At 40.9% G+C, this 24,122-nt stretch overlaps 1 protein-coding gene across 4 annotated transcripts in view; it reads right to left on the bottom strand.

Annotated features, from left to right (window-relative positions):
• Positions 1-24,122, bottom strand: part of pard3ab (par-3 family cell polarity regulator alpha, b) — a 250,718-nt gene that overhangs the window by 150,037 nt on the left and 76,559 nt on the right. For all 4 annotated transcript variants that reach the window (XM_085378508.1, XM_085378509.1, XM_085378512.1 and 1 more), the window contains exons 3-5: positions 13,537-13,720; positions 7,518-7,705; positions 5,866-6,009 (exon numbers count right to left, since the gene is read on the bottom strand). In XM_085378508.1, the coding sequence (XP_085234634.1) occupies positions 5,866-6,009; positions 7,518-7,705; positions 13,537-13,720 (516 nt within the window). The remainder of the gene's footprint in view (positions 1-5,865; positions 6,010-7,517; positions 7,706-13,536; positions 13,721-24,122) is intronic.

Below are 24,122 nucleotides of genomic sequence, written 5' to 3'. Positions count from 1 at the left end.
TCGCTGCATCACATGCTGTGATACACTGAGCTGCTTTATGCTACCAAGGATTTTTTTTCTTTTAATATTACATTTTGAAAAAAAATCTCAGTTTTTTTAAAGGCTACAGCCAGTTTAATGAGGTCTGTACTGTTTCTGAGGCCATGGCGGCTGCAGCTTTGTCAGTAGATAGTCTGTAGCGAGCACCCCTGGAGCTGCTGATAGAAAAATCAAAAGCATTTTCTTCCAAAATCATTTGACTTTATGTTATAGTTGTCTGGAAAGAAGTCTTGCTATCAAATGGTAATTGTTTTAAACTAGCCCACAGTCCACCACTCACCTAAAAGTATGAAACAATCCTAATAAGAATACGGAGTAAGCAGATTACTCCTTCTAATCGTGGCATAAATATGCAGATACAACAACAATTGTAAACAAATTAAATAAGTAAATAGAATTAAAATTGTTTACGACTTCAACTAATAGAAAAAAAACCCCCAAAAACAACATTATGCCTGAGTTTAATGATATGTATGAGTGTTAGAAATGAGTTGAGAAGAGAAACTACATTTCCTGCATTAACACTATGGAAGCTCCAGCTCTGGGTATCAGGAATGTCAAGGGAAGGGCTCCAGGCATATTACACATGCGCAGAAAGAAGCTCACTGCGGTCCTGTGAGTTGTTCATCCCAGTTCTCAGTTATTGAATTTTTAGGTAGAAATAAAAGGAGCCTTTATTTGAATTGTAAAATTGTGAGTTGGAGTTCTTTACTTTTTTTATCCACCAATCTGATCTTTTTTTTTTAAATCAATTTATTACAATTTATTAATTTGCTGACATTTAATGGACAAATAAACGCAGACAAATATACAGTTTTGTATCAAAACTACATACAAGTGCAATTCACATAAACACAGATGCCAGATATTAAAAAGAAATACACCCAGTGCACCAAACAGAAGCAGACATGCACTGACCTGCAAGTCCTCAGAGACCGCCGTCGAAGACTGACCCTGACATGTTACAGTGAGAGTGTGTACGCGTGCGTGCGTGCGTGCGTGCGTGCGTGCGTGTGTTGTCAGGGTTCAGCTCACTAACACTGCAGGTGGTTCAGTGGCTTTTGGTATTTCCTCTTAATTGGTTGATTTGCAACCCACTCGAAAACTGTTTGGATTTTTGACACCTGCTCACAGCTGACACACAAAACATACACACAACGCATACACACACACAGACGATGCCACAGACATGTTAATGCATAAACACACACGCACACACACAGATGCAAAGATCCATAAATGCCCTCACGACTCATGAATATACACACAAACGCAGACGGCAGCACAGTGCAGGCCTCTTTTCTCTGCATAGCCTCGGCACCTCCACCCGGCTCTCATTAATACACACTCGAATGACAGCTCGCTGTTGCCATGGCGACCCCCTACCTGTTGCCAAAGGAGGCTGGTAGTTTAGGGGGCTTGTGAACGCTGCTCAAAACTATTGCAGCTCAATTTTTTTTTTTTTTAAGCTGTGTGTCAGGAAGCTGCCAGTGCTGCTCCAGGCACGCACAATTAACCACTTTGGAACAGAGAATAGTTTCATTCATTTCAATGCAATTCAATCTGGCTCACTTCAGTGCAAAGCTATGCCCTGTTCTGTGCGTTTTGTTATGAGAGAGGCTGAATTCTCCTCAGGAGTAAAATAGGCCTACTCCAATATATGATGCTCTATTCTAATTCTTCTCTTCATTTTCGTACTCGTCTGTTCGACGTTATTCATTCCGGAAAGATAAGATGAAACTAACTTGAGGAAATTGCTTTGCTTAATTCATCATTCCGAGCTGCTCTATTCTAATTAAATCACTGCATATTCTATTCTTGCTCTGCTATTCTTCTTCACCACACCATTCTATTTTATATTGTTAACAAAGGTTTTATACACTGCTGGAAAATGGCTTTCTGGGCTAATTGTGCCGTGGAGGGATTCTTCTTGCTTCTCAAGAGGAAGTTTAGGAACTACACAGAAACTGTACATCCATTAAAAATACATGAAATATTCCAAATCAGCACTATTAAGAGAAGATGCTTAAAAATCACACCCTTGCTGCAGTTTCTCCCACAGGTTTTTATGCATCACGATAACTTCAAACTCTAGTTTTTTTCTTTTGGTCTATATTCTGCTAATGTGTGGTGTTATTTTTTAATGACCCATGGCTTACATGCCTGTGCAGCCATGTTGGCCAGGGATTGCTGGGGTTAGGGTAGGATGTAGGGTTTTAGCGTCTTTATGTGTAAAGTTTGCATGTTCTTGTGTATGCGTGGGTTCCCTCCAGGTACACCAGCTTCCTTCTAAAGCCCAAAGACACGCAGTTAGTGGGGTTAGGTTAACTGGTGATTCTAAATTGCCCATAGGTGTCAAGCTGAGTGTGAGTGGTTGTCTGTCTCGCTGTGTTAGCCCTGCGTCAGACTGGCAACCTGCCCAGGATGTTTCCTGCTGCTCGCACTATACATACACATACACATGCGCACACAGAGGTATGGACCTAAATGTTGTATGTTTAATTGGTAGTTAAATGTTGACCTTTTATAATATCAAAGGTCAAGCATATCCATGTTACACCTATATAGGTGATTTTTCTTGCTTCAGCACTGTGTGGTTGTGTACAAATGAATTAAAGCTGAAATCTCAGTCACTCACTTATTTAGTTGCATTCTTTAGGGAGGGGATTTTTTTACCTTGATCATTGTGATTTTCACATGGAGTCTAGTGAGATGGCTTTCCTTCAGCCTGAGCAAAGGTCAATCAAAAGTCTGTTACACTGTGTACGAAGACGGTGCTGAAAGTGACAACTGATAATTAAATGGCACCGTCTTGCTATAGTCAAAGTGGAAGTAGATGCTCATATTAAATGTTTTTAAAGTTTAAAATAATGATGGCATATGCACAAATAATCTCAGGATTCAGACTGCTCTCTTTTTGCACTCCTGGTTTTGGTTGATTTCAACAAGACTTTTCCCTTTATCGGTTACTAGATGAGCTGCACCCCAAGCACAGCACATGTTCTGTCGACTTAAATTTTTATCCAACACTTCCTGCTTTGACCTAGCTACTCTGCAGGTTTTCAAAGTTAATCAAAAATGCCTTTACTGTGGTAAAGCTAAATGCACTTAGCAACAAGGAATCCACATAAAAAAAAATCTTTTTTGAACCCAACAGGAGGTAAAGGCACACGCTCACTTCACAGAGGGCTTTCATCAACAAAGCTCAGTATGAAGCTAGTTTTTCAGTTATGCTAATGCTAACACTATTCCACCTTAAAAGCATTGTTTTACATAGTAGATAAATCCAGCGGCACACTTCAACTTTAGTATAAGATAAATGGGTAATTTTTCAACTTTGACTCAAACAATTAAAAAAAATACAAATGCAAAGCTAAAAATGAACATTTGTTTTTATCTAAACAGGCAGCAGACTTTGTGCTATTTCATAATTCAGACATGATGTCTAAAGACAAAACTTCTCAGAGGGCCAGGTCTGGTTTAAAGGGTTGCATTTCTATATAAAACAAAGAAATGTCTCCTTTTCATTTAAATTCAGACTAACAAAATGAAATATAGCGATGAACAGTGTTTCGGTCAATGCAACAATAGAATAAGACAAACGAGAGCATTTTAAACTTAATAAAGCAGCAGTCACGGTCTATAATCAAGTGTATACCAGCAGCCTTTAGCTTCAAACACAAGCCACCCCATCCCCCTGGTCTGGTATATCTCATATTCTTTCATTTGATTACAGTAAAAGTCCGGAACAAAATCAAGGCTTTTCTCATCATGCACTAAAGTTGCACCATCCTTCCTGGAACAAAGTAAGCTAACTGGAGCTTAAATCAATGTGATACAACCCTGCACACAGAGGGTTCCCGTGCAGAGTCGGCCAACACAAGCAACTCGTGAGGTCTCAAGACTGCGTTTGTAACACTGCAAAAACCAGTCCAACTTTACATATGATGTAATGTAACAAGATTCAAACCGTTTCATTGGGTTTTTTTCTGCTCGGCCACACACACACACACACACAAACACACACACACTCCACCTGAGCTCTTGCAGAGCTAGCACAAAAAAAAGCTGTCTCTCTCCATCACAAGGAGAGAGACAGCTTCAAATAAGACAGACACACACTCACACACTCCAAGGCCACACAGAATATTGTAGAGGGTCCTGTCATTGTGGGAGCTGTCAGGATGAACATATGGTTGGGGAACACGTGCTCGAGTGTGCATGTGTGTGACTTTAGGAGGGCAGATGGCTTTCAGCAGGTCATTAATACCAACTACACATCCTGCACTTATCCCATCACTTAATCCCCATCAAACTAAAACCTGTTGTAAGGCGGAAGGAGGAAAACGGCGCAGCCCCAAACTAATAAATGGTGACAACTTGTTGTACATTTAACCCATCAACCAGTTTACGAAAGACCTTATATAACAACAAAGGAAGCAACCACTTTAAGCTAAATGGCACTTTGCAGAGAATCTAAGTGCTTAAGACAATAAATCAACATTAATCCATAAACAGTTTCAAACTGCTTTTAAAGCTTCTGAGAAACGGGTTAAATTGTTCTGGCTATTACAGAACGAGCACCAGGAAATTATGACATATCACAGATTATTTCTTAATGAGGTTCCACCAGAGCACAGCGTAGGCAAGGTTTAGCTAATTGTAAAGTACATGTGCATGAAAACGAAAAACAAACAAACAAATAAATAGTTTGAATTTGTTACTTTTTTGTTGGGTGACAAACAAAAAACAAAAAAAAACGCTGATGATGTTGGATTTCTTCATGAGCATGAAGAAACGGCCTGAATGTTAATAAAATTCAACATTTTCAATTGGCCATGTGTTTAGCGTTAAGAGCTGACAAACCAAGAGACACAGAATCTAAATCCATTAAACGTGACGCATTCAAACCCAAGATTAGCTCATCTCCACAACCACACTTTGATGCTAGTCTTTATATGTTCAGTTTACACTATGGGCATTAAAGTGAAACATTTTAATGAACGCTCAGTTTTCACAACGATTGTGGATCAAAGCCGAATCGACTGCTTTGTTTACTTCCGTTTCATCTTCTGCATTACACAAGAGATCATCATTATTTCAACACAGGACTCGACTTTAAACCCAAGTCATCAAAGCTAAACAGTTCTACTAGTGCAAAGCTGAAAGGCCAACCAACAGAAAAACATCCTGAAGCTATGAAACTGAAAACTGTTCATTTCCAAACCGAATACAATCCAAAGGATACATGCAGATCATACAGAGTCATCAGTATTTATCGTGATATTCCGAAAAACTCCATGTTATACTTCATGGCATACATGACCCCAGTGGGAAAAGATCCCCCAACTCGGCAATGTTCTGGGGATCCAGTTAAACAAAACCACATGTACTACGGGTGCTTATGTTATTTACTATATCAACATTATGTTATTTCCCCATCCTCAGCTGCTCGCTCATTGTGGATTTATGGTAGAAATTCTTCACTTTTTAACCTTTCTGCAGAGATCCAAAGGGAGTGATAGAACTGCGCTCAGGCTCTGGAGTGGATCTAGGCCACTCAGACAGGCTTTCAAAGAGCCTGGGCCTGATGGGTAGTCTCAGGGTAGAACTGGCTGTAAATCTCTTGACCTGGAGAGTTGAACTTATCAGGTGTGCGCGTCATGTAAAGCCATAAAAGTCTAACAGATGCAGTGCTTTCTTCCGGAACAGTTGATTAATCCTCATGTCTTCACTTTCCACACACACTTTGGGAACAATACACAGACAGAATGCACTGCTTTGAAGGAAAGCCCTGGTAGTACACATGCAGAAATAAACTCCTACCTGTTCCTGTCTCTCCAGCCAGCGGTCCACCATGGGATGATTGGCGCTGAGCGATGACCGTGCTGTCTCTCTCTGGAATTCTCTCTGATTGGCCCAGGTCCCAGCATCTCGTGGCAGACTGCGGTACGTGTCCATCCCTTTACCCTACAAGAAAAAAAAAAAAGGAATAGTTTTAGTTTTTACTTTTAATACTGTTACTACATTTCTCAGACATATGCCATGTCTGCTTTTTGTTAAGTAAATGTTTCTTTTCTTACTGAAAAATGCACATCAAGCATTAAAACCTTAACAATAAAGGCTAATCAACCTGCGCTGAATTTGTTCACAAGTCTTTTTAAAGACAGACCGGACCACTTTATAGTTGTGAGCTGGTGTGTGTACATCTGAGTATATTCTCGAGCATCTCACACTTCTGATAATCAGCTGTCTGCTTGATGTTTATTCAGCTGTGTAAAAACTATAACTTTAATCTCAGCCAAACCGATTTACTCAGGAACAAATAAAATACTAAAGAAAGCCAAACAATAACATTTTTAAGTTATCTAAGTGAGTTATATATGTTTAACCTGAGTAGCGAAAGACGGCGGTGGGTTTGAAAACGATTTGCCGGGAGTCCGGTGTTCTCACTGGCTCTAGTAAGCCTTGCCCCCGGCTAGCTATCGAGCTAGTGGGTAACAGACGTCTCCGAAAACGTCGGCGCGCTTTTAAAAATATGTGGTGTCTTGATAAACTGAGCCGATATTTGAGGTTTACACAGTTACATTCTCGCCTGAAAATATGTTAAACTTTAATTTTGTGACCCAGAAAGAATAATAAGAGTAACATTAAAACTAACTAGCTGCTGCCATTGTTGAAAACTGAGCAGGGCCGCGCTATGAATTCTGGGACACAGTCTTCTTCTTCGGGGTTTAACGGCAGCTGGCATCCTTGTACATGCAGTGCTGCCATCTTCTGTTTCAGTCCGTTATTACACTCTTAATTCCTACTACTTCAAACGACGCGTCGACTATTAAATCAGTCGTCGACGATTTTGATAGTCGACGTAATCGTGACTAGTCGACTAATCGTGGCAGCCCTAGTCTTCACACTGACAAATACAAGTCGGTGGGTGTCTGGTGGGCTCGGAGCAAAACATTAAACAGTTACTTTTACAAAAAGAAAAGGAGAGACAGAAGATGTTGGAATTAAAGTGAGTCTATCTGTGGCTCAGCAGAGCTACAAAAACAAGAAAATCAAAGATGTCCAAATAGCAGAGTTGTGGCTTCTGTGGTTAAATAAAAGCAAGCTAGATACAACGAGCATCTCTTAGTCGATGATGTTTATTCACACTTATTGGGTGGTGCATCTTAAACAACAGTGTGGAGGTATGTGGCTTTAGGCACAAACCGAGCAGAAGGGTGCAAATGTTCAATGTGATCAGTTTCATCTTGGGAAATTACAAAAAGCCATAAAGCAGCTTTTAAGGAGTTCTATGGTGACGAAAACAAGATGTTGATATATACCAGATGCAAAGGAACCTTTAGTGCATTTGTACTAAAAAGACAATGGCATCCCTCATGCAGTTTTGTGTGTGCAATTTCCTTCATTACCGTCAAATTATTCAAAATTAGCTAGCGCAAAGCCATGTCTGGTTTTGACATCCAAGCACCAACCTTCCTTTCCAGGCTATTTGTGCCAGACGAGTGGCGAGCTTTCAGGAAGCCAGCGGTGGTCGACCAGCGGGTTGGGTTCTTCCTTGATGGCGTCTCATCTGGTTGGACCCGTGACTCACCGCCGCTGAACGGCCCATTGATGGTCATCAGAGCAGGGTCACTGCTGCGCCGGACGTGGAGGGGCATATCTGAGGAACGGGTCATACACCAGGGTGTCAAAGCATTGTTGTACCTTTTTGTTTTTTACTTTTCAATGGAAAAGTTCCACTTTCATACTTATGTAAAAAACAAAAAACAAACAAACAACAAAAGAAACCCTCGGCTCTAGCTGTTAAAGACTAACGGCAAAGGCTGAGGAAGAAGACAGTTTGGAGAGATTGATGTAAATTTGCTGGAACAAATTTTACGTCTCAAACAATGTGGGCTAATAAAAGAAACAGATTCCATTATCATCCCATTGTGAATTAATGTGAATTATCGCCACAAGTCTAATCAGGCAGCCCTGCTTTACTGTCAGTGCATCTCAACCATAACGCAGAGCAGCAGGCTCTGTGTGGGAACAACAATAAGAGGAAGAGCCTATTGAGAAACCCCAGCGTTAGTGGATGCCTTCCATTAAAACTCTTCACTCTGAAAAGTTCCAGTGTGTGGGCGGTGGGCCAAGGTCCAAATAACAACCTCCAACAGGGGCAGCGCGCACGAAAACACCGCAGCCCGCGCTTGTACACAAGACACGACGTTATGACAATAAAAATAACCTCTGGAAATTTCCACGAGCTCATTTGATTAGCTGAAAGGGCAGCCATCAGACCACACAGGAGACACGGATTATAAAAGGTTAGAAGTGTTTAAAAAGCCAGAGCGTTGTCTCGGGACGACCACGCCAAGTGTCATGTTCCCATGTTCTCTTCCAAAACATATTGCTGTTTACAAGCTTTCAGATGTTTGGAGATGGTGGTGTGTGCTCATACAGGAAATGCTGTGATCTTCCCAAAGAGTGTGTATCTGAGTCAACAGCTTGTTTTTGTGTGTGTGTGTGTGTGTGTGTGTGTGTGTGTGTGTGTGTGTGTGTGTGTGTGTGTGTATGTATTGTGAGACTAGATTGACTGTGTTCGTCTGTGTGTGTGTTAGTGTGCCTGTTTATTTGTGTTTCCTGACAAACTGTTGAGTTTGCGCATGAGATCATCTAATAGTTTTGTTTAGAGTAGGATGCGTTCACATTAAGTGGATCTTTGTGTGTGTGTTCAACTTGTGTAAAGAATACACATTAATGATGAGTTTTAATTTCGGATGTGCACAAATCAGTGACCAATGTTGTTTATGTTTGGAAGTACTAGAGCCCACAGCTACAGTGGTTGATGAGAGTGTGTAAATGTGTACACTCATGTACTTGGCTCGGTGGTTCTTCTGGGTCATCCAGAGCGTGGGATATGAATCGCTCTGAGCTGTGGGAGGCAGTGGCTCTCTGGGGGATGGAGTTCAGGAGGGGACAGAGTGCGGGCTGCCTGACAGGTCTCAACAACACCTACAGCTGAAACTGCAACTCCCAGGAGGCATTAGGATGCAGGGGTGCTTCCCTCGAACCGAATCACGGTCAAGACTAATGTGTCCCGAACCCACATCTATTGAATTTGCATCGGCTCTGTGGAAAATGCTTGGCGGTTTCACGCAGTCACAATGCTTTAAACAAAGACAGGTCGCTACCCTTCTTTGTCATCGCTCATCTTAAATGCCATTGTGATCTCGCGGCACAGCTGCAGTCATTAACCTTTTGTTCGTCTTGTCAGACGCAGTGATCAGAAAACAATTATTCTAACTACAGCACAACAGCTTGGTTAATGAGTGCCGGTTAAGATACCGTTCACCAGCTCAAATTTCACACTACTTCAGACATCTCATAAGTGAGAAAAAAAGAAGTGCGTAATGACAGCACCTATGTCATGAACGCAGCTGCAACAAAACACAGAATAAATTACACCAAAGTCTGCATAACTCTTTGAGTACAAGACCTAATCAAATTAAATGAGGAGTTATTAAAAGCAGGTATGTCATTTAGAAGTAATTGCAATATTTAAGGGATGCAGGGCAGTTCGGCAATAACATTCCCGACATAAAAACAGGATTTGGGAACTCTAAGGCTGCAGTCCCAAACTTTTTTTGCCCCAGGGACCAGTTTAATGTCAGACAATATTTTCATGGACCGGCCTTTAAAGTGTCGCGGATAAATATAGTAAAATAAAACAATACGATCAAGACAAAAACTGTGGTATTTTGTAAATATAATAATAAACATGAATTCACTGTGTAATTGTGTAACTTTATTAGCAGCGTCCTCTTGAAATACGTCAACAACATTGAGAGTAACATCCTCCTCTCTGCCCCTTAATGCTCTCTGGTCGCTATGGTAATGGGTAAATATTTCTTTCAAAATAAGACACACAACTACAACACGGGAAAAGACCCAGGGAAACTGAGTTAACGATAAAAAACCCGAAAACCATAAATTTCACACCTGAGCCTCAACTCTTGCGGATCGGTACCGGTCCCCGGGGGTTGGGGACCACTGCTCTAAGCCATGATTACGGTCCCCATACAGCGTACTTTGATGTATGTCAAATGTATGATGTATGCAAAAAGTTCCTCAAATAATTTTTTTTTGCTACACCCTCCTGGTCTTCATTACAGCTAGTTCACACAAAACAAATGATGCTTCTTCATCCCCGACACAAACAGAGCTCTGTTTTTACCTTCGTCTATTCATATCAGGTTGTTTTGGGGATTTTTACCATTTGCACCAGTGTGATATGGAGTGAAATCATTTTATGCCCAATTTTTGTTGTTTTGTTAGTTGACACGGGTCAAAGCAGCAGTCACGCTGTGAGATGGCCAACCTTCATTTGATCCCAGGCCATCTCTGATCACAAGACAAGATGCAACAGCCAACTTTCACCATCACTGTGCAACAAAAGACTACTGCTCTGGAGGGAAAAAAAGTAAGTAAGTAAGTAAAATTTTATTTATATAGCACATTTCTAGATAGAAATCACAAAGTGCTTTACAAGATATAACAGATTATAAAAAACAAAAAACAAACAAGATACAAACAAAACTAAAGAAATCATCACAATTATTTCACTTTGATCATCTCTCATGTGGAATAGCGCAAAATCACACAGGGTACACCAAGCTCAGTTTTTTTGCTATGTTCAAAAAGACAATCTTTTTCAAGTTGGCATCTGAAAGCCTCACACATCCACAACAGTAGTATTGTCCCTTAATTATTATTTTCTTATCTGCAGAGGTTTTTCCATTTAACAAAGCCAAGAAAATAACATCAATCCATTTGTGAATTTCGATAGAGCTCTCTGTCTAATAAGCTTAATCATTTTTCTTTTAAGCTCCTGGGCCGAACAAGAAAACTGGCAAAGCCCCACAGAGTCCAGCGCTTCTCATCTCCTCTTCTCTCCAACATAAATCAGTGATTGAAAGCTAGTCTCATTAGGGTGCTTATGAAAAAAATAATCGAATTCTTTCTCTTCCATGTCAGACATTTTTCTTAAAACCCATTAAAATTCAGCTGATGAGATTCTGAGTCGTCAATTAAGCAGGGTTAGAATTTATTATGAAGAAAGTTAAATTGGACGCATCTGGCAGGTGTGATTGTAGCAGAGATGTCAATTTCTTACTGAAAATTCACAATCAGCATTCTCATCCAGAAACGCAATTAGGGCTAAAGTGACCTCCGTCACACTGTGTGTGTGTGTGTGTGTGTGTGTGTGTGTGTGTGTGTGTGTGTGTGTGTGTGTGTGTGTTATTGAGACCAAGAGAAAAGGAAAATTGTGCTGTCTCTGTCAGTCAATGCTATTTCAAAGGTCATTAGTGAATAAGACAGTAGAGGGCTTTGGTGCTAATTAAAAGACAGTAATGAAAAAAAACTCCTTTTAACTTTTACTCTTTCTGATAACTACACATAAAGGTGCTCGACACATCCAGTCTAGAGGTAAACAAGCTCTATGCTAAAAGTGAAAAATCTTAATCAAACTTCTAGTTTAGTGCAGGAGCCTACTTTACAGTGCTGCTGTGATCACTACATGCTAACACACTAATTCTCTGTTTAAATAAGACTGAGCTAGCTAGCTAGCATTAGCATTAGCTGACAACTACCCGCCTCCAAAAGAGACCACAAAAACGCAGCACCAACAAACAAATAAATACAAAGAGAAAAAGAAAGGCAAACATGAGCCTTCGATTTGTTTTAATACAGTCTGTAACTATAGATTTACTTTAATATCTTTTTGTCTGCATCCTATTCATTAAAAAAACAAACAAAAAAAAAAAAAACCTTGGTATGAATTAGACGCATTTCTTTTGGACCAAAAAAATATTTTGAATTTATGATTTTCTCTATTTTTGTTATTCAATTTTATATTAATAAAACCATATTTTTTTATATCAACTGTATTCAATAGACGGTGAAGAGAGGACAGGAAAGCAGGGGCAGACATGCGGCAAACAGTGTTGCCAACTCCTCAGTAAGGAAAATCGCTATTGGCTGTCCTAAAAGTTGCTAGAAGTCGCTAAATGACGTCACTGCCTAATTTGCATAATTGGTCATGCTAATATAATTGTAACCTACGTTGTTGGAGAGAGAAATAACATCAGGGAAGAGACATAAAGTGAGTAAAAAACATCCTAAATGCATTTAGAATTTATTTAGAACTACAAATTAAATTTATTTTAGCAATTATTGTTTTTTGTAATGTCACAATTCCAACCCTGCTCCTTTATCTGGGCTTGGACCGGCAAAAGTGGCCCGAAATAGGCGCTCTGGTGGAGTTACACTGTGTGTGTGTGTTTATAAGTAGTTTTAAACCTGATCCACAAAACAGCATAACAGTAAAAGAAGAACTGACTGCGTTACAGTCAGTGCGGGAGCAGCGGCTTCGCTCATGCGCGATTCATTTGCAGTTCGGACGCATAGGTGTGAACATCTTCTGCCCTGATAGCAGCTGGGGGAGGACTATCCTCCGCCCGTGAGCGCTTTGGAACGGGTGAGGTGCCCCCGGCAGCACCCGCTGCTTGTTGAGAGTAAAAGCGATACCCGCTTTCACGTCAAAAAGTCGTCATAAATAAGTCTCCAATAACACCAGAAAAAAGTCGCCAGATTTGTCGCTAGTCGCTTTTTTAGAAAAAAAAAGTCGCTAAGGGGGTCTGAAAAATCGCTAAATATAGCGACAAAGTCGCTAAGTTGGCAACACTGGCGGCAAAGGGCTGCAGGTAGGACTCTACACTAACCCGGGCCAGCTGCTCTCAGCTGCATGGCATGTGGTCGCCCGCTCAACGTACTGAGCTAAACTGGCGCCCATAAAACCATAATTATTAATTATTCTAATACAAATAGAAGGAACACTTCTTTCACTTTAGGTAGTCTGATAAAAATATGGACGGGTGGTGACGGTTGTCTTTCTGTATATTTGCGTGTACATGTTTGCTTGCTTCTGTGCAAAAGATCTCGCTTGATCCGAATTGACAAATCACCTACACGAGTCACTTTCCCATCCAAACTCAGAGTAATTGCAGTAGAAGAAGCGACTTGGCCAGCGAAACTGCAGAGGTGAATGGCCTCAGCGTCACATTTGATTTAGGAGGCAGCGAATAGAACCAATTAGCCACTTTGGCCGGGGATCAAACGGCTATCTGTGTCTGAAAAAAAAAAAAAAAAAAGGCACCTCCTGTCCAATTAACAAAATTTATGAACAGGGCGACGGTACGGCTGGGACGTGATAAGGTGATTTGTTGTGTTTTCTCTATACTGCTGTGGTTGATGACATTTGACTCCAATGAAGATGATAACGTGAGGAATATAAGACGAACTGAATTAAATATTAATCGGCCAATGTTGCAGTTCCTGATTGTATCTTTAGGGTAATGATCCATCTGTCAAAATAATGCATGCCTGTGCTAATAACCCTAATGGTATTTGATCCAGAAACGCGTGTTCTCCAGTCTCGCGACTTACTGGTGCGCAGGGCCGAAGGCGTGACCTCGATCTCGCTGGCGGCCTGGTAAGGCTGGAAAGCAGAGGCTCCGCTGCCTGCGCTGAGGTCTGCAGCAAACAGGTCGGGGCTCTGGGTGCCTGTGGAGCTGGCACTGGTGCCATCACCGCCATGATGGGGTTCCTGTTCATCATATATAGCTATTAACTGCAGGAAAAAGGAAAAACAGAGGAGAGAGCACAAAAGGTCAGATTTCAGAAATATGTAGCGTAATGTTACACCGCAGTATCGAAGTAATATGGCACAGGAAAAATATATATATTTTTAACTTTATGGAATGACAATGCTTAGCTGTAATCTGGATATAGAGAACAATTACAAAGAAGGTGCAATGGCAGGAAACAAAAAATGATAAACACCTAAAAAGAAGAAGATGATAATGATGAACGACTCTTTTGTAGCAATACCTACTCATTTTCCCTCAGACTTGAAATTAAGCAGCATTCATGCATTTCCCCCCATATTTAAAACTACACGGGAAAGGAGAGACTTCATTATCTGCAAATCTGATTTTAATCCATTTAATCCAGGAAGAGGCAAATAAGAATAATTAAAACACAGCACACTGTGTGATTTTTGAAGGTAGGCATTAACACCAACTGAACCACACTGGCTCAAAAATCAGTCCTACTGGGTGTAATCAGGAAGTCCAAATCATAGCTGGTGTTCTATAAATGTAGAAGTGGCTTCCCTGAAAATGTGCACAGATAAATAGAAGCCATGGTGGTCCTTCTCGGCTCAAATGCACGGGGACCGCACATAAAGTCCAAAGGAAAATTGAGGTGATTTAGACCCCCCCCCATTTTATTCTATGACAGAGACACACTCATTATGTCCAATCATATTCTCCCTCCACTCAAAAAGCTTCGTCTTTCACTCCACGTCTTTATGTTCAAAGACCTCACAGATCTGATTAATTCCACACTGCAAAAACTCAAAATCTTACCAAGTATATTTGTCTTATTTCTAGTCAAAATTATCTCATTACACTTAAAATAAGACACAATCAGCTACAGGGCAACATTTCAGTAAGCTAAAGGAACTTGTTTCAAGACAGTGAATCTTGAAACTAGAGAAAAACTAGAGATTTTTCACTTGTTCCACTGGCAGATTTTTTCACTTATTTTAAGCTAAAATATCTTGTATTAAGTGAAAAAATCTGCCAGTGGAACAAGTGAAAAATCTCTAGTTTTTCTCTAGTTTCAAGATTCACTGTCTTGAAACAAGTTCCTTTAGCTTACTGAAATGTTGCCCTGTAGCTGATTGTGTCTTATTTTAAGTGTAATGAGATAATTTTGACTAGAAATAAGACAAATATACTTGGTAAGATTTTGAGTTTTTGCAGTGCAGCGTCTGCAGAGTCCCTTTATTAGATTAAAGATTACATTCATGCCATCTCTCTGCGACTCCCACTAGGCCGGCGTATGTGCTCAGCTGGCTTCAGTTAGCTGAGGAGAAAATGAAAAATCCATCCAACACGTGCCAATTTGAGGGATGTGATCCGAGCGTCCCTCGAGGTGAGATCTGATGCAGAAGCACGACTGTGATAAGGTTTGCCCCTAATGCACAAAATATTAACCACATTCAAAACTAGCACACGTGCTCAACCGCTCAAACATCTTCAAGACATCACTTCACTTTATCTGGGTTTATTGACATGATCCTAACCAAAGGAAACGCCTGAACTTTAAAGAAAAACTGACCAAAAGCAGCTAGTCACAGACAACATACTAATTTCACCTCAAGGAAAATATATATATTTTAAAAATACCATGCTGTGTGTGAAATAAAGATATGTTTTTGCAAGGGCTCTTTGAAGATCAGTAATAAGGGTTTCCAGGTTTATCGATTTTATTTAGCGTCAGAAATAGATTTTCCTCTTAGAGGAAGAGTTTCAAATGAAGCCAGTTTAACATTTATAAGAGGAGGGAATTCAAAAGGAGAAGCATTTCACTTCTTCGAAGCAAGCAGTTCTTTAATCAACAATTTTAGTTGCATATGCATCATGAATACTGCTTTTAATATCATGGGCTAGAGCTAATCAGTAAGGTAACACTCAGGAGTATGAAAGCAAAACAATCACTACAAGCGAAGGTGTCTACATAAGAAGCCTCGCTTCGACTGCAGTCGGAGGAGAAAATCTTTTATACTAATCTCAGGAAGTTCTGATCTTACACCGTGCAGAAACACGGTCTAATTTCACTACGGGCAACCAAGAGAGAAGTTCAGTGTCAAACTGACCCAATTCTGATCAGCGATGACAAGAGTCCATCGCAAGCGCTCAAGTGCAAGTGGTCACACCGGGACATCCAAGCAGCGATTTAAAAAACAGCCGCCACTCAAACCAAGGTCGAGGGGCGCCACTGGAGAAATGACCAAAGAAGATCAGCCAAATTTCTATTCCATGCGGTTTTTGACTTTTTTATGGGCATAGACGGGGAACTAAAGGGTCACACCTCGCCGTTTATGAACGTATGGTACAAAATGACTGGAGGGTTCTTTTAAAAGTAGTATATTTGTTTTTAAAAGTAGTATATTTGTACGTAACGTATGACTAAAATAAATGAAACCAATTCCATGGTGGAGTCGTTGTGCGTCTATTGCTTCAATGATTCTCACAAGTAACATCAAAGTCCAAACATCATCTTCATCACACTAAAGATGAAAAGAAACTGTAAGCACAAAATATTAACACTTCAAGACATTCAGGCTGCATACAGTGCAAATTAAAACACATCAAGTTCTCTAAATCACACACACACACACGCACACACACACACGGACAAATAAAAAGAAATGCATTGATACACACACAATTACATCTAGAGACACAAAGACACCCACAGAATCCATTAAAACACACACACACCATTCAAATCCAACGACCATTTTTCCAGCACATTAAACCTTCATTTCAGCCACATTTAGCCTGAGAGCTGTGGAGTTTTATAGCTTGCTGGACAGGCTCCCCTGGTGAGAGAAACATACTCTCCAGGGCACACACACAAACACACACACACACACTTAAAAACATTTACAGACCTCAACACTCATTTTTCCCCATTAGTCCCTTTACATAAACGCAAACACATTTACTTCGAATTACAGCTCGCTACAGCCAGAGGCTAATGTGAGCGCACGTTAATGAGGATTACAAAGGTCAAAGGGCGAGGCTATGTGTGCGCTGCAGAAGTAATGAAAGTGCCAATAAAGACAGAAAAGAAAGGAGAAGAGGTGAAAATAGTGGACTGACAAGTAAAACAGGTGTGTGTGCTCAGGTGCGAGCGTGTGTGCGCTTTAGTGAGACTCATGAGAAAAGGGAGTGTGTGCTGTGTGTTTGTAATTGTGTGTTTTGTGTGTACAAATCTATATAAACCTGTGAGTGTAGTCTGCTGCTCCCTCATTAAAGCTCAGTTCAGGCCACAAGGGCTGAGTCAGCAAACTCCCTGCCTCCCCGGGCTACTCCCCGAGGGCACCACAGAAGAAGAGCTCTCAACCCTATGTGCTTTTTCAGCCCATGTGGCTGTTATTACATGGTAATCGGTTCAGCTGCAGCGGGCACTAAAAATGTGTTCAGGCTGAGCTTACCTGATATCGCTCAAAGTAGAAATAATCTGCAGCAATTAGCATTGCAAAAATAAAAGCCGTACAGCGCTGGGATATCTGACAAAAAACAGCAGCAATCATAAAACCTGTTGAGACATACAAATATCTGCCGCTAAAGCCATTTTGGACAGATCGTTAATCACATTCGCCCATTATCCCTGACGCTTTTCTGCATTATTATTATTCTATGGCATTAAGCTCCCAGTCTTTGACGCCTGAAAAAGCCTGCAGGGACCTCAAAGTTTTTCGCATAATTTAAATTATTGAAACCCAGAAACAGTCACTGGAAGTATTTGCATTGCATTGTTTTCTACACGGCATACAAATTGCGCATGTACGGGACCATTTGCTTACAGTGAATACATCCATATGCAGATGAGTAGATAGTAATAAACATTTTTCAGTACAAAAACAAACGCTTGCTGCGGGGTACACCAATAAGACACAAACGTTGCAAGAGTGCAGCTGCTAAAAAAAACCACTTAACTAGCAAACGCGCCTCAAGCTTTCAGAAGGAACTGTCAGGAATAAATGCTGTTCAAGAAAAGTCCCCAAGAGTATTTTTTTAAACCCCAAAATATGCATTCAAGCCTTAATTTGCATTCCCATGAAAAGCTTGTATCAGATTGCAGCAAGCGGCATGCGCCAAACTTTGGAAGGGTGGAATTATTTAAGTCGTAACAATATGAGCAGAAGATTGGTGGTTTGGAATGTCATATTTCCTACTAACATGTCCATCATTTGAATGCAGCACAAGACTTCAAGCTTAATGTTCCGCTCGAGTGTCATACGTAACGCTAAAATGCACAGTAAAGTAAAAATGTTTAAACAAAAATTAAAAATACATTACTTATAATCCGAGTTGACTTTCAGTGTCTCGGTGGATTTGGCTTTTGGCTGCTATTACTTTACATGCTGAATAAGGTCAAAGGGAACATCAGCTGTTGCCAGACTTCCCTTGGAAACTGACCAAACATGGGTTTTAAATAAGTGAATATGCCGTAGCTTCAGCAGTACAGGGCAGCGTTGTGACTGACAGATGCTCCCTCGAGGTTACGTGTTATTTCTGTCGGAGGTTTTGAATTGTTGTCTGCGAGCTAAGAAACAGCCCCGAGTCAAAGCTAATTGCTGAGGTTTGTTGACAAGCACAGCCCTGACCCTGCCACAGGAGAGCTGCTTAAACGCATAGGAGCGCACGCTCACAGGCACACACACACACACGCACGCACACACACACAACAACACAAGGGTGACATCCAATTAGCAAGGTTCTGAGAAAAACAGAGGATGTAGAGTGAGAATTAGGTGTTGATTGGTCTGTGGAACTGTGTCAATATGTTGAAGACAACAAAAATAAATATGTAACCTGCTGTTTGCAAGGCACTATGTGTATTTTTCACTTGTCTTTCAAAGTAAGAGTACTTATCGAAAACACAACTACATTTGCAACTTTTCCTTTATGTAACTTGCCATTTGTGTTATTAAGAATCTAATAATAACAAAAGAAATATGAAACTAAAGGAATTCAGATTAAAGGAAAGAACTTTTATGGTAATTATAAAATCCAAATGAAAATGATTTGCAATCCATCCGGCTTTATTATGTGCTACATTTCTGCATAGCTCTGCAATTACACCTGCAAAACTCGAGTTGACCTGAGGTTTCTATGCACTGCTGATATTCTTGCCCACTGAGCTGAGAAGAATAAATCAGAGATGGAGCTAACAGTAAACACTGCAACACACTAGGGCTGCCACGATTAGTCGACTAGTCACGATTACGTCGACTATCAAAATCGTCGACGACTGATTTAATAGTCGACGCGTCCTTTGAAACTTTGTAAGATCACAAAAGACGCAGGAATAAGTAGTAGGATTTCAGAGTGTAATAACGGACTGAAACAGAAGATGGCAGCACTGCATCTACAAGGATGCCAGCTGCCGTTAAACCCCGAAGAAGAAGACTGTGTCCCAGAATTCATAGCGCAGCCCTGCTCAGTTTCCAACAATGGCGGCAGCTAGTTAGTTTTAATATTACTCTTATTATTCTTTCTGGGTCACAAAATAAACGTTTAACATATTTTCAGGCGAGAAAATATGTTAAACTGTGTAAACCTCAAATATCTGCTCAGTTTATCAAGACACCACATATTTTCAAAAGCGCTCCGACGTTTTCGGAGACGTCTGTTACCCACTAGCTCGATAGCGAGCCGGGGGCAAGGCTCACTAGAGCCCGTGAGAACACCGGACTCCCGGCAAATCGTTTTCAAACCCACCGCCGTCTTTGGCTACTCAGGTTAAACATATATGAGTCACTTAGATAACTTTAAAAATGTTATTGTTTGGCTTTTTTTTAGTATTTTATTTGTTCCTGAGTAAATCGGTTTGGCTGAGATTAAAGTTATAGTTTTTACACAGCTGAATAAACATCAAGCAGACAGCTGATCATCAGAAGTGTGAGATGCTCGAGAATATACTCCGGTGTCCTGTTATATTTTAGATAGGAAGGAGTTTATTAAACTTTACTGAAACAACCTGCAGATTTCATTAAAATTTAATAAACTATCATCTTGTCTTTATCTTTAGTTAGCACATACTTTAAACACTTAAAGCTGTAAGCTAATGATAGTTATATAAGAGCAGATGCTGCTGGTGCAATAAGCTGTACGTTTTACGTCCAATGGATGATTATCTGATTAGTCGACTAATCGCAAAAATGATCGGTGACTAGTCGACTATCAAAATGATCGTTTGTGGCAGCCCTACAACACACACACACACACACACACACACACAAAGAGCAGACCTAGATATAGACTAAGTTTGTACACAGACTGCTAGAGCTACGACAACCAGAAAATAGCACCTAGCAAGTCAGGAATATTACACATGGCGGTCACACTTGTCATAAGCTGGATCATGTTAGCAACAATGGGTGTATGCCAGGTGGAAAAAATGGCTGATTCTGGTCTTCATATGAACAAACAATAAATAAACAAATCAATCAATCAAAAACCAAAAAACCCAAGCAGATGACAGTTAAGAGTTAGCAAAGAGGTATTTTGGAACAATTTTCTCTAAAACATCCATCCATCCTCATCCGCTTTGTCCGGGGCCGGGTCGCGGGGGCAGCAGCCTAAGCAAAGAGGCCCAGACCTCCCTCTCCCCAGCCACCTCCTCCAGCTTGTCCGGGGGAACACCAAGGCGTTCCCAGGCCAGCCGAGAGATATAATCTCTCCAACGTGTCCTGGGTCTGCCCCGGGGCCTCCTCCCGGTGGGACATGCCTGGAACACCTCACCCAGGAGGCACCCGGGGGGCATCCTTGTCAGATGCCCGAACCACCTCAGCTGGCTCCTTTCGATGTGGAGCAGCAGCTGCTCTACTCTGAGCCCCTCCTGGATGGCCGAACTTCTCACCCTATCTCTAAGGGAGAGGCCAGCCACCCTTCGGAGGAAGCTCATTTCCGCCGCTTGTATCCGCGATCTCGTTCTTTCGGTCACTACCCACAGCTCGTGGCCATAGGTGAGGGTAGGGACGTAGATCGACCGGTAAATTGAGAGCTTCGCTTTTACACTCAGCTCCCTCTTCACCACGACGGACCGGTGCAGCGTCCGCATTACTGCAGCTGCAGCCCCAATCTGTCTGTCGATCTCCGGCTCCCTTCTCCCATCACTCGCGAACAAGACCCCGAGATACTTGAACTCCTCCACTTGTGGCAGGAACTCATCCCCGACCCGGAGTGGGCACTCCACCCTTTTCCGACTGAGAACCGGCTGGTTCTCTAAAACAAGTCCAATAAAAACATAATTTGCTGACGGGCTGTACTGCCTCCCTAACATAATTTAAGTAAAGCCTCTGAAATGTTGGAAAAAGATGCAACTCTCTCTTCATTCTGTAAATCCCTTTTTAAAGCACAGATTGATGTCACATAGCAAAAATATAGCAGTACTGTGGCTAACACAGCAACAGTAAATTCTCAGGGAAACTTGTGTGCAACTGTAGAAATCACAGCATGGAATACTAGAGCAGTTATGAACTAATTCAGGTGAATCAGTTTAATCCAACTTTATTTACACACTGTAAAATCACAATAACAATGAGATAATATGTGTTAAGCAGATTTGCCAAACGCTGTCCTTCGATACCTTTATCAACTTGTATCCCCTTTCTTGCACTTAGATTCCTTTATATACTCAAAAACTAACAATTACTGAAGAGCAAATTACAGTGGAAAGTGTGAGTCAGCCCACTTTTCAGCAGTCACTTTCAGCTCGTAAATCATCATCATAACTCTGGCTAGAACAATATGCTGGCAGCGGGGCCAGAGAGAGGAAACCAGAGGTTTCTCAAAGGGGAATTAATCCTCACGGATGTGTGTTGGGGAGAGGATTGAATTTAGCAGTCACCGCTTGTGCCACATCAGCAATTGCCCATTTTTATTTCATCGAAATTCCCCAGGCTTTTGCGGTGCGACCGTCCAAAAGTTACACTTGCCTTAGTTCTGGCTATCAACTCCAAAACATAAATCTTTCCAAGTTGAGCCTCCATCTATCGAGCGTTTGATTTATTCCCCCGTCACATAAAATAACGTCAAGTCATTACAGTTTCACACAGAATTATATTACATCAACAGACCGCATTTTCCCTCATGTCAAGCTCCACATTGCATATCCTCTGTTCTTTCATAAGATTTATTTAATCTAAACTGTATATATCAATAAACGCAGACGCATAAAACGAAAGTGAGCTCGACTGATTATTTGAGCAGAGAGGAAATTATGCTTGTCATACACACTGCAAATGACGAGACGTTGGATCCTGACACGATACCAAATGTGTCACTGAAATTATAAATGAAAGACAGGATTAAAAATGGTGATAAAACTGATTATTTTTATTATTAGTGATTTTCATTTTAACAAATTCTCTCTTTATGTGTTAACTCTCTAATGCATGGGCACTGCTCGTCAAATTACAAGCAGACACTGGTATCTTAGATTGTTATCTACTTTCACAGGTCCCAGTTTGCGTTTATGTTCTGCTGGTTTGGTGCACTGACAGTCCAGAATGAAGCTAAAGACTAAAAATGTAATAACGTATGAAAGGAATTGAAATTTTTCAGATATAAATATTGGTAGAAGGCTATTTCAAGCCAAAATCAAAGAGCTCAAACGTTTCTTTTTAGTTATTCTTCGCCATCAAAGATTACCCTGATTCTGGGAATCAAAACCTTTCAGTTCTTTGGCTTGCACTATACCAGTTTCAGACCAGGAAGTAAGAGGGCAAAAAGGACAACGTCAGCAAAATGAAGGAAGTAACCGCTAAACTTTCACCTACACAGCTGTGTAATCCAAAGCATGTCGTCCCGACTCTCCTCTCAGGTCAAGAAACAGCAGCCTGGAACAAATTTTCTTGGTTACACACTTTATGTCGAAAGTGCGAGGTTGCAACAGGCCTTTTCCCAAAAGCAACAGCTATCAAAGCCCTCACCATCAGCTAGCCAGAGCCAAAACCCACACGGTGCAGACAGGCAGTGACCAATGTTACTCCTGGGTCAGTATACCACAGTATTTATGTGAGGAGTTTAGTTTCAAAATGAGATATCTAGCGATGCGGGAAAAGACGAGACACACCATCAGTTTTAAAGAATGGTTGCAACTTAAAACCTCAGATGACAGTATGATAAAACTCCAAGTTTTTAAAAGATGAACTTTAGATCATTTCTTATTTGAAAATAGATATTTACTTTAAATATTTAAAAATGAAGCACATACTTATTTTGTCATTACATCCATTTCTTTCACTCATGAAATCTGAGGTTTGGGAAACAGGAGGAACACGACTCTTGACAGGTTCATTAGGTAAAAGCAGGAAACCGACTGTACATTATGTCTTTCTTTAGAACCCTAAAAAAGGTGAAAACGCTGTGACAAGAGTTATGGTTACATGGTTTCTGCTACATCAGTAACATATACATGAAGGCGGCGAGAGCAATTTATCAAAAGTAGGGAAAGAAGACGTTTGACTTGTAAACTGAGAGGTTCGTGAAAGTTTTTAATGTAGCTGGTGGTGGAAAGCTGTACGGCGAGGTCATATAAAAAGGTACATTATCACATATCTGGTAGGATATATGGTATTTTCCTCAGCTTTTATTAAAAAAAGGAAAAGCATGTGGCTTAAAACACAGCCTCTGGTATGAATCCGAGACCTTTAGAACCAACTGGAACAGTAAAGACAGTCTTATTTCCCAGGACATTAAATACTGAAAATAGGGAGAACTGAGTGAAAATGGGGATGACGATGGTGGGGAATCTGGTAGGGAGTTAGGCCCCGATTATGAGATGTATTTGATGGTCTCGGAAAGGCAAATGCCGTTCGGTCTGCCTTCGCCACAGGATGTCTGTGGATGCAGATGGGATGTGCCAGGGGAACTGTACAGTAGTCACGGAGCGACAAAGAGTTAGCTGTTCCAAGCTGCTAAAAGTAAATCAGGTGACCTTGTTAAGAATAAGAATCCTTTATTATCATTATGGGTTCACAGAATAAAAAATGTTAGATTACTTTCCCCAAATACATACTGTTGGCAGAAAGCTCACAAAAATTTTGTTTTTGTAATAGCTAGAAGCAAAAATCATTGGCAAAACTGAAATTTGATTAGTATCTAGCATCTGTGCCTGACTAATCAGTTTAGGGCAATATACAGAGGAGCCTGTCACTTCTAACTTGTCACGTACGGGTGCACGTAAGCGAACCTCTTGGCATCACATATAAACACCAAGCTGCTCATAGTGTCTAAACCTAACCAATTCCGGTTTGTTCAAAGCTCCCACACACGACACAAATGATGGCCTTCCTCAACTACAACCTCCTGAGACTCCTAACGTAGCTTCTGTAGCTCTTTCAACAAGGACCGCTGAGGAATAGTGCATCAACGCAGGGACGA

This window comes from Diplotaxodon limnothrissa, linkage group LG18, assembly GCF_057381915.1.
Source record: "Diplotaxodon limnothrissa isolate DT_005_m linkage group LG18, D_limnothrissa_male_GT1.1, whole genome shotgun sequence".
Lineage (NCBI taxonomy): Eukaryota > Metazoa > Chordata > Actinopteri > Cichliformes > Cichlidae > Diplotaxodon > Diplotaxodon limnothrissa.
Note: the sequence above shows the minus strand (reverse complement) of the source record. Positions and strands in the feature narration are given on the sequence as shown.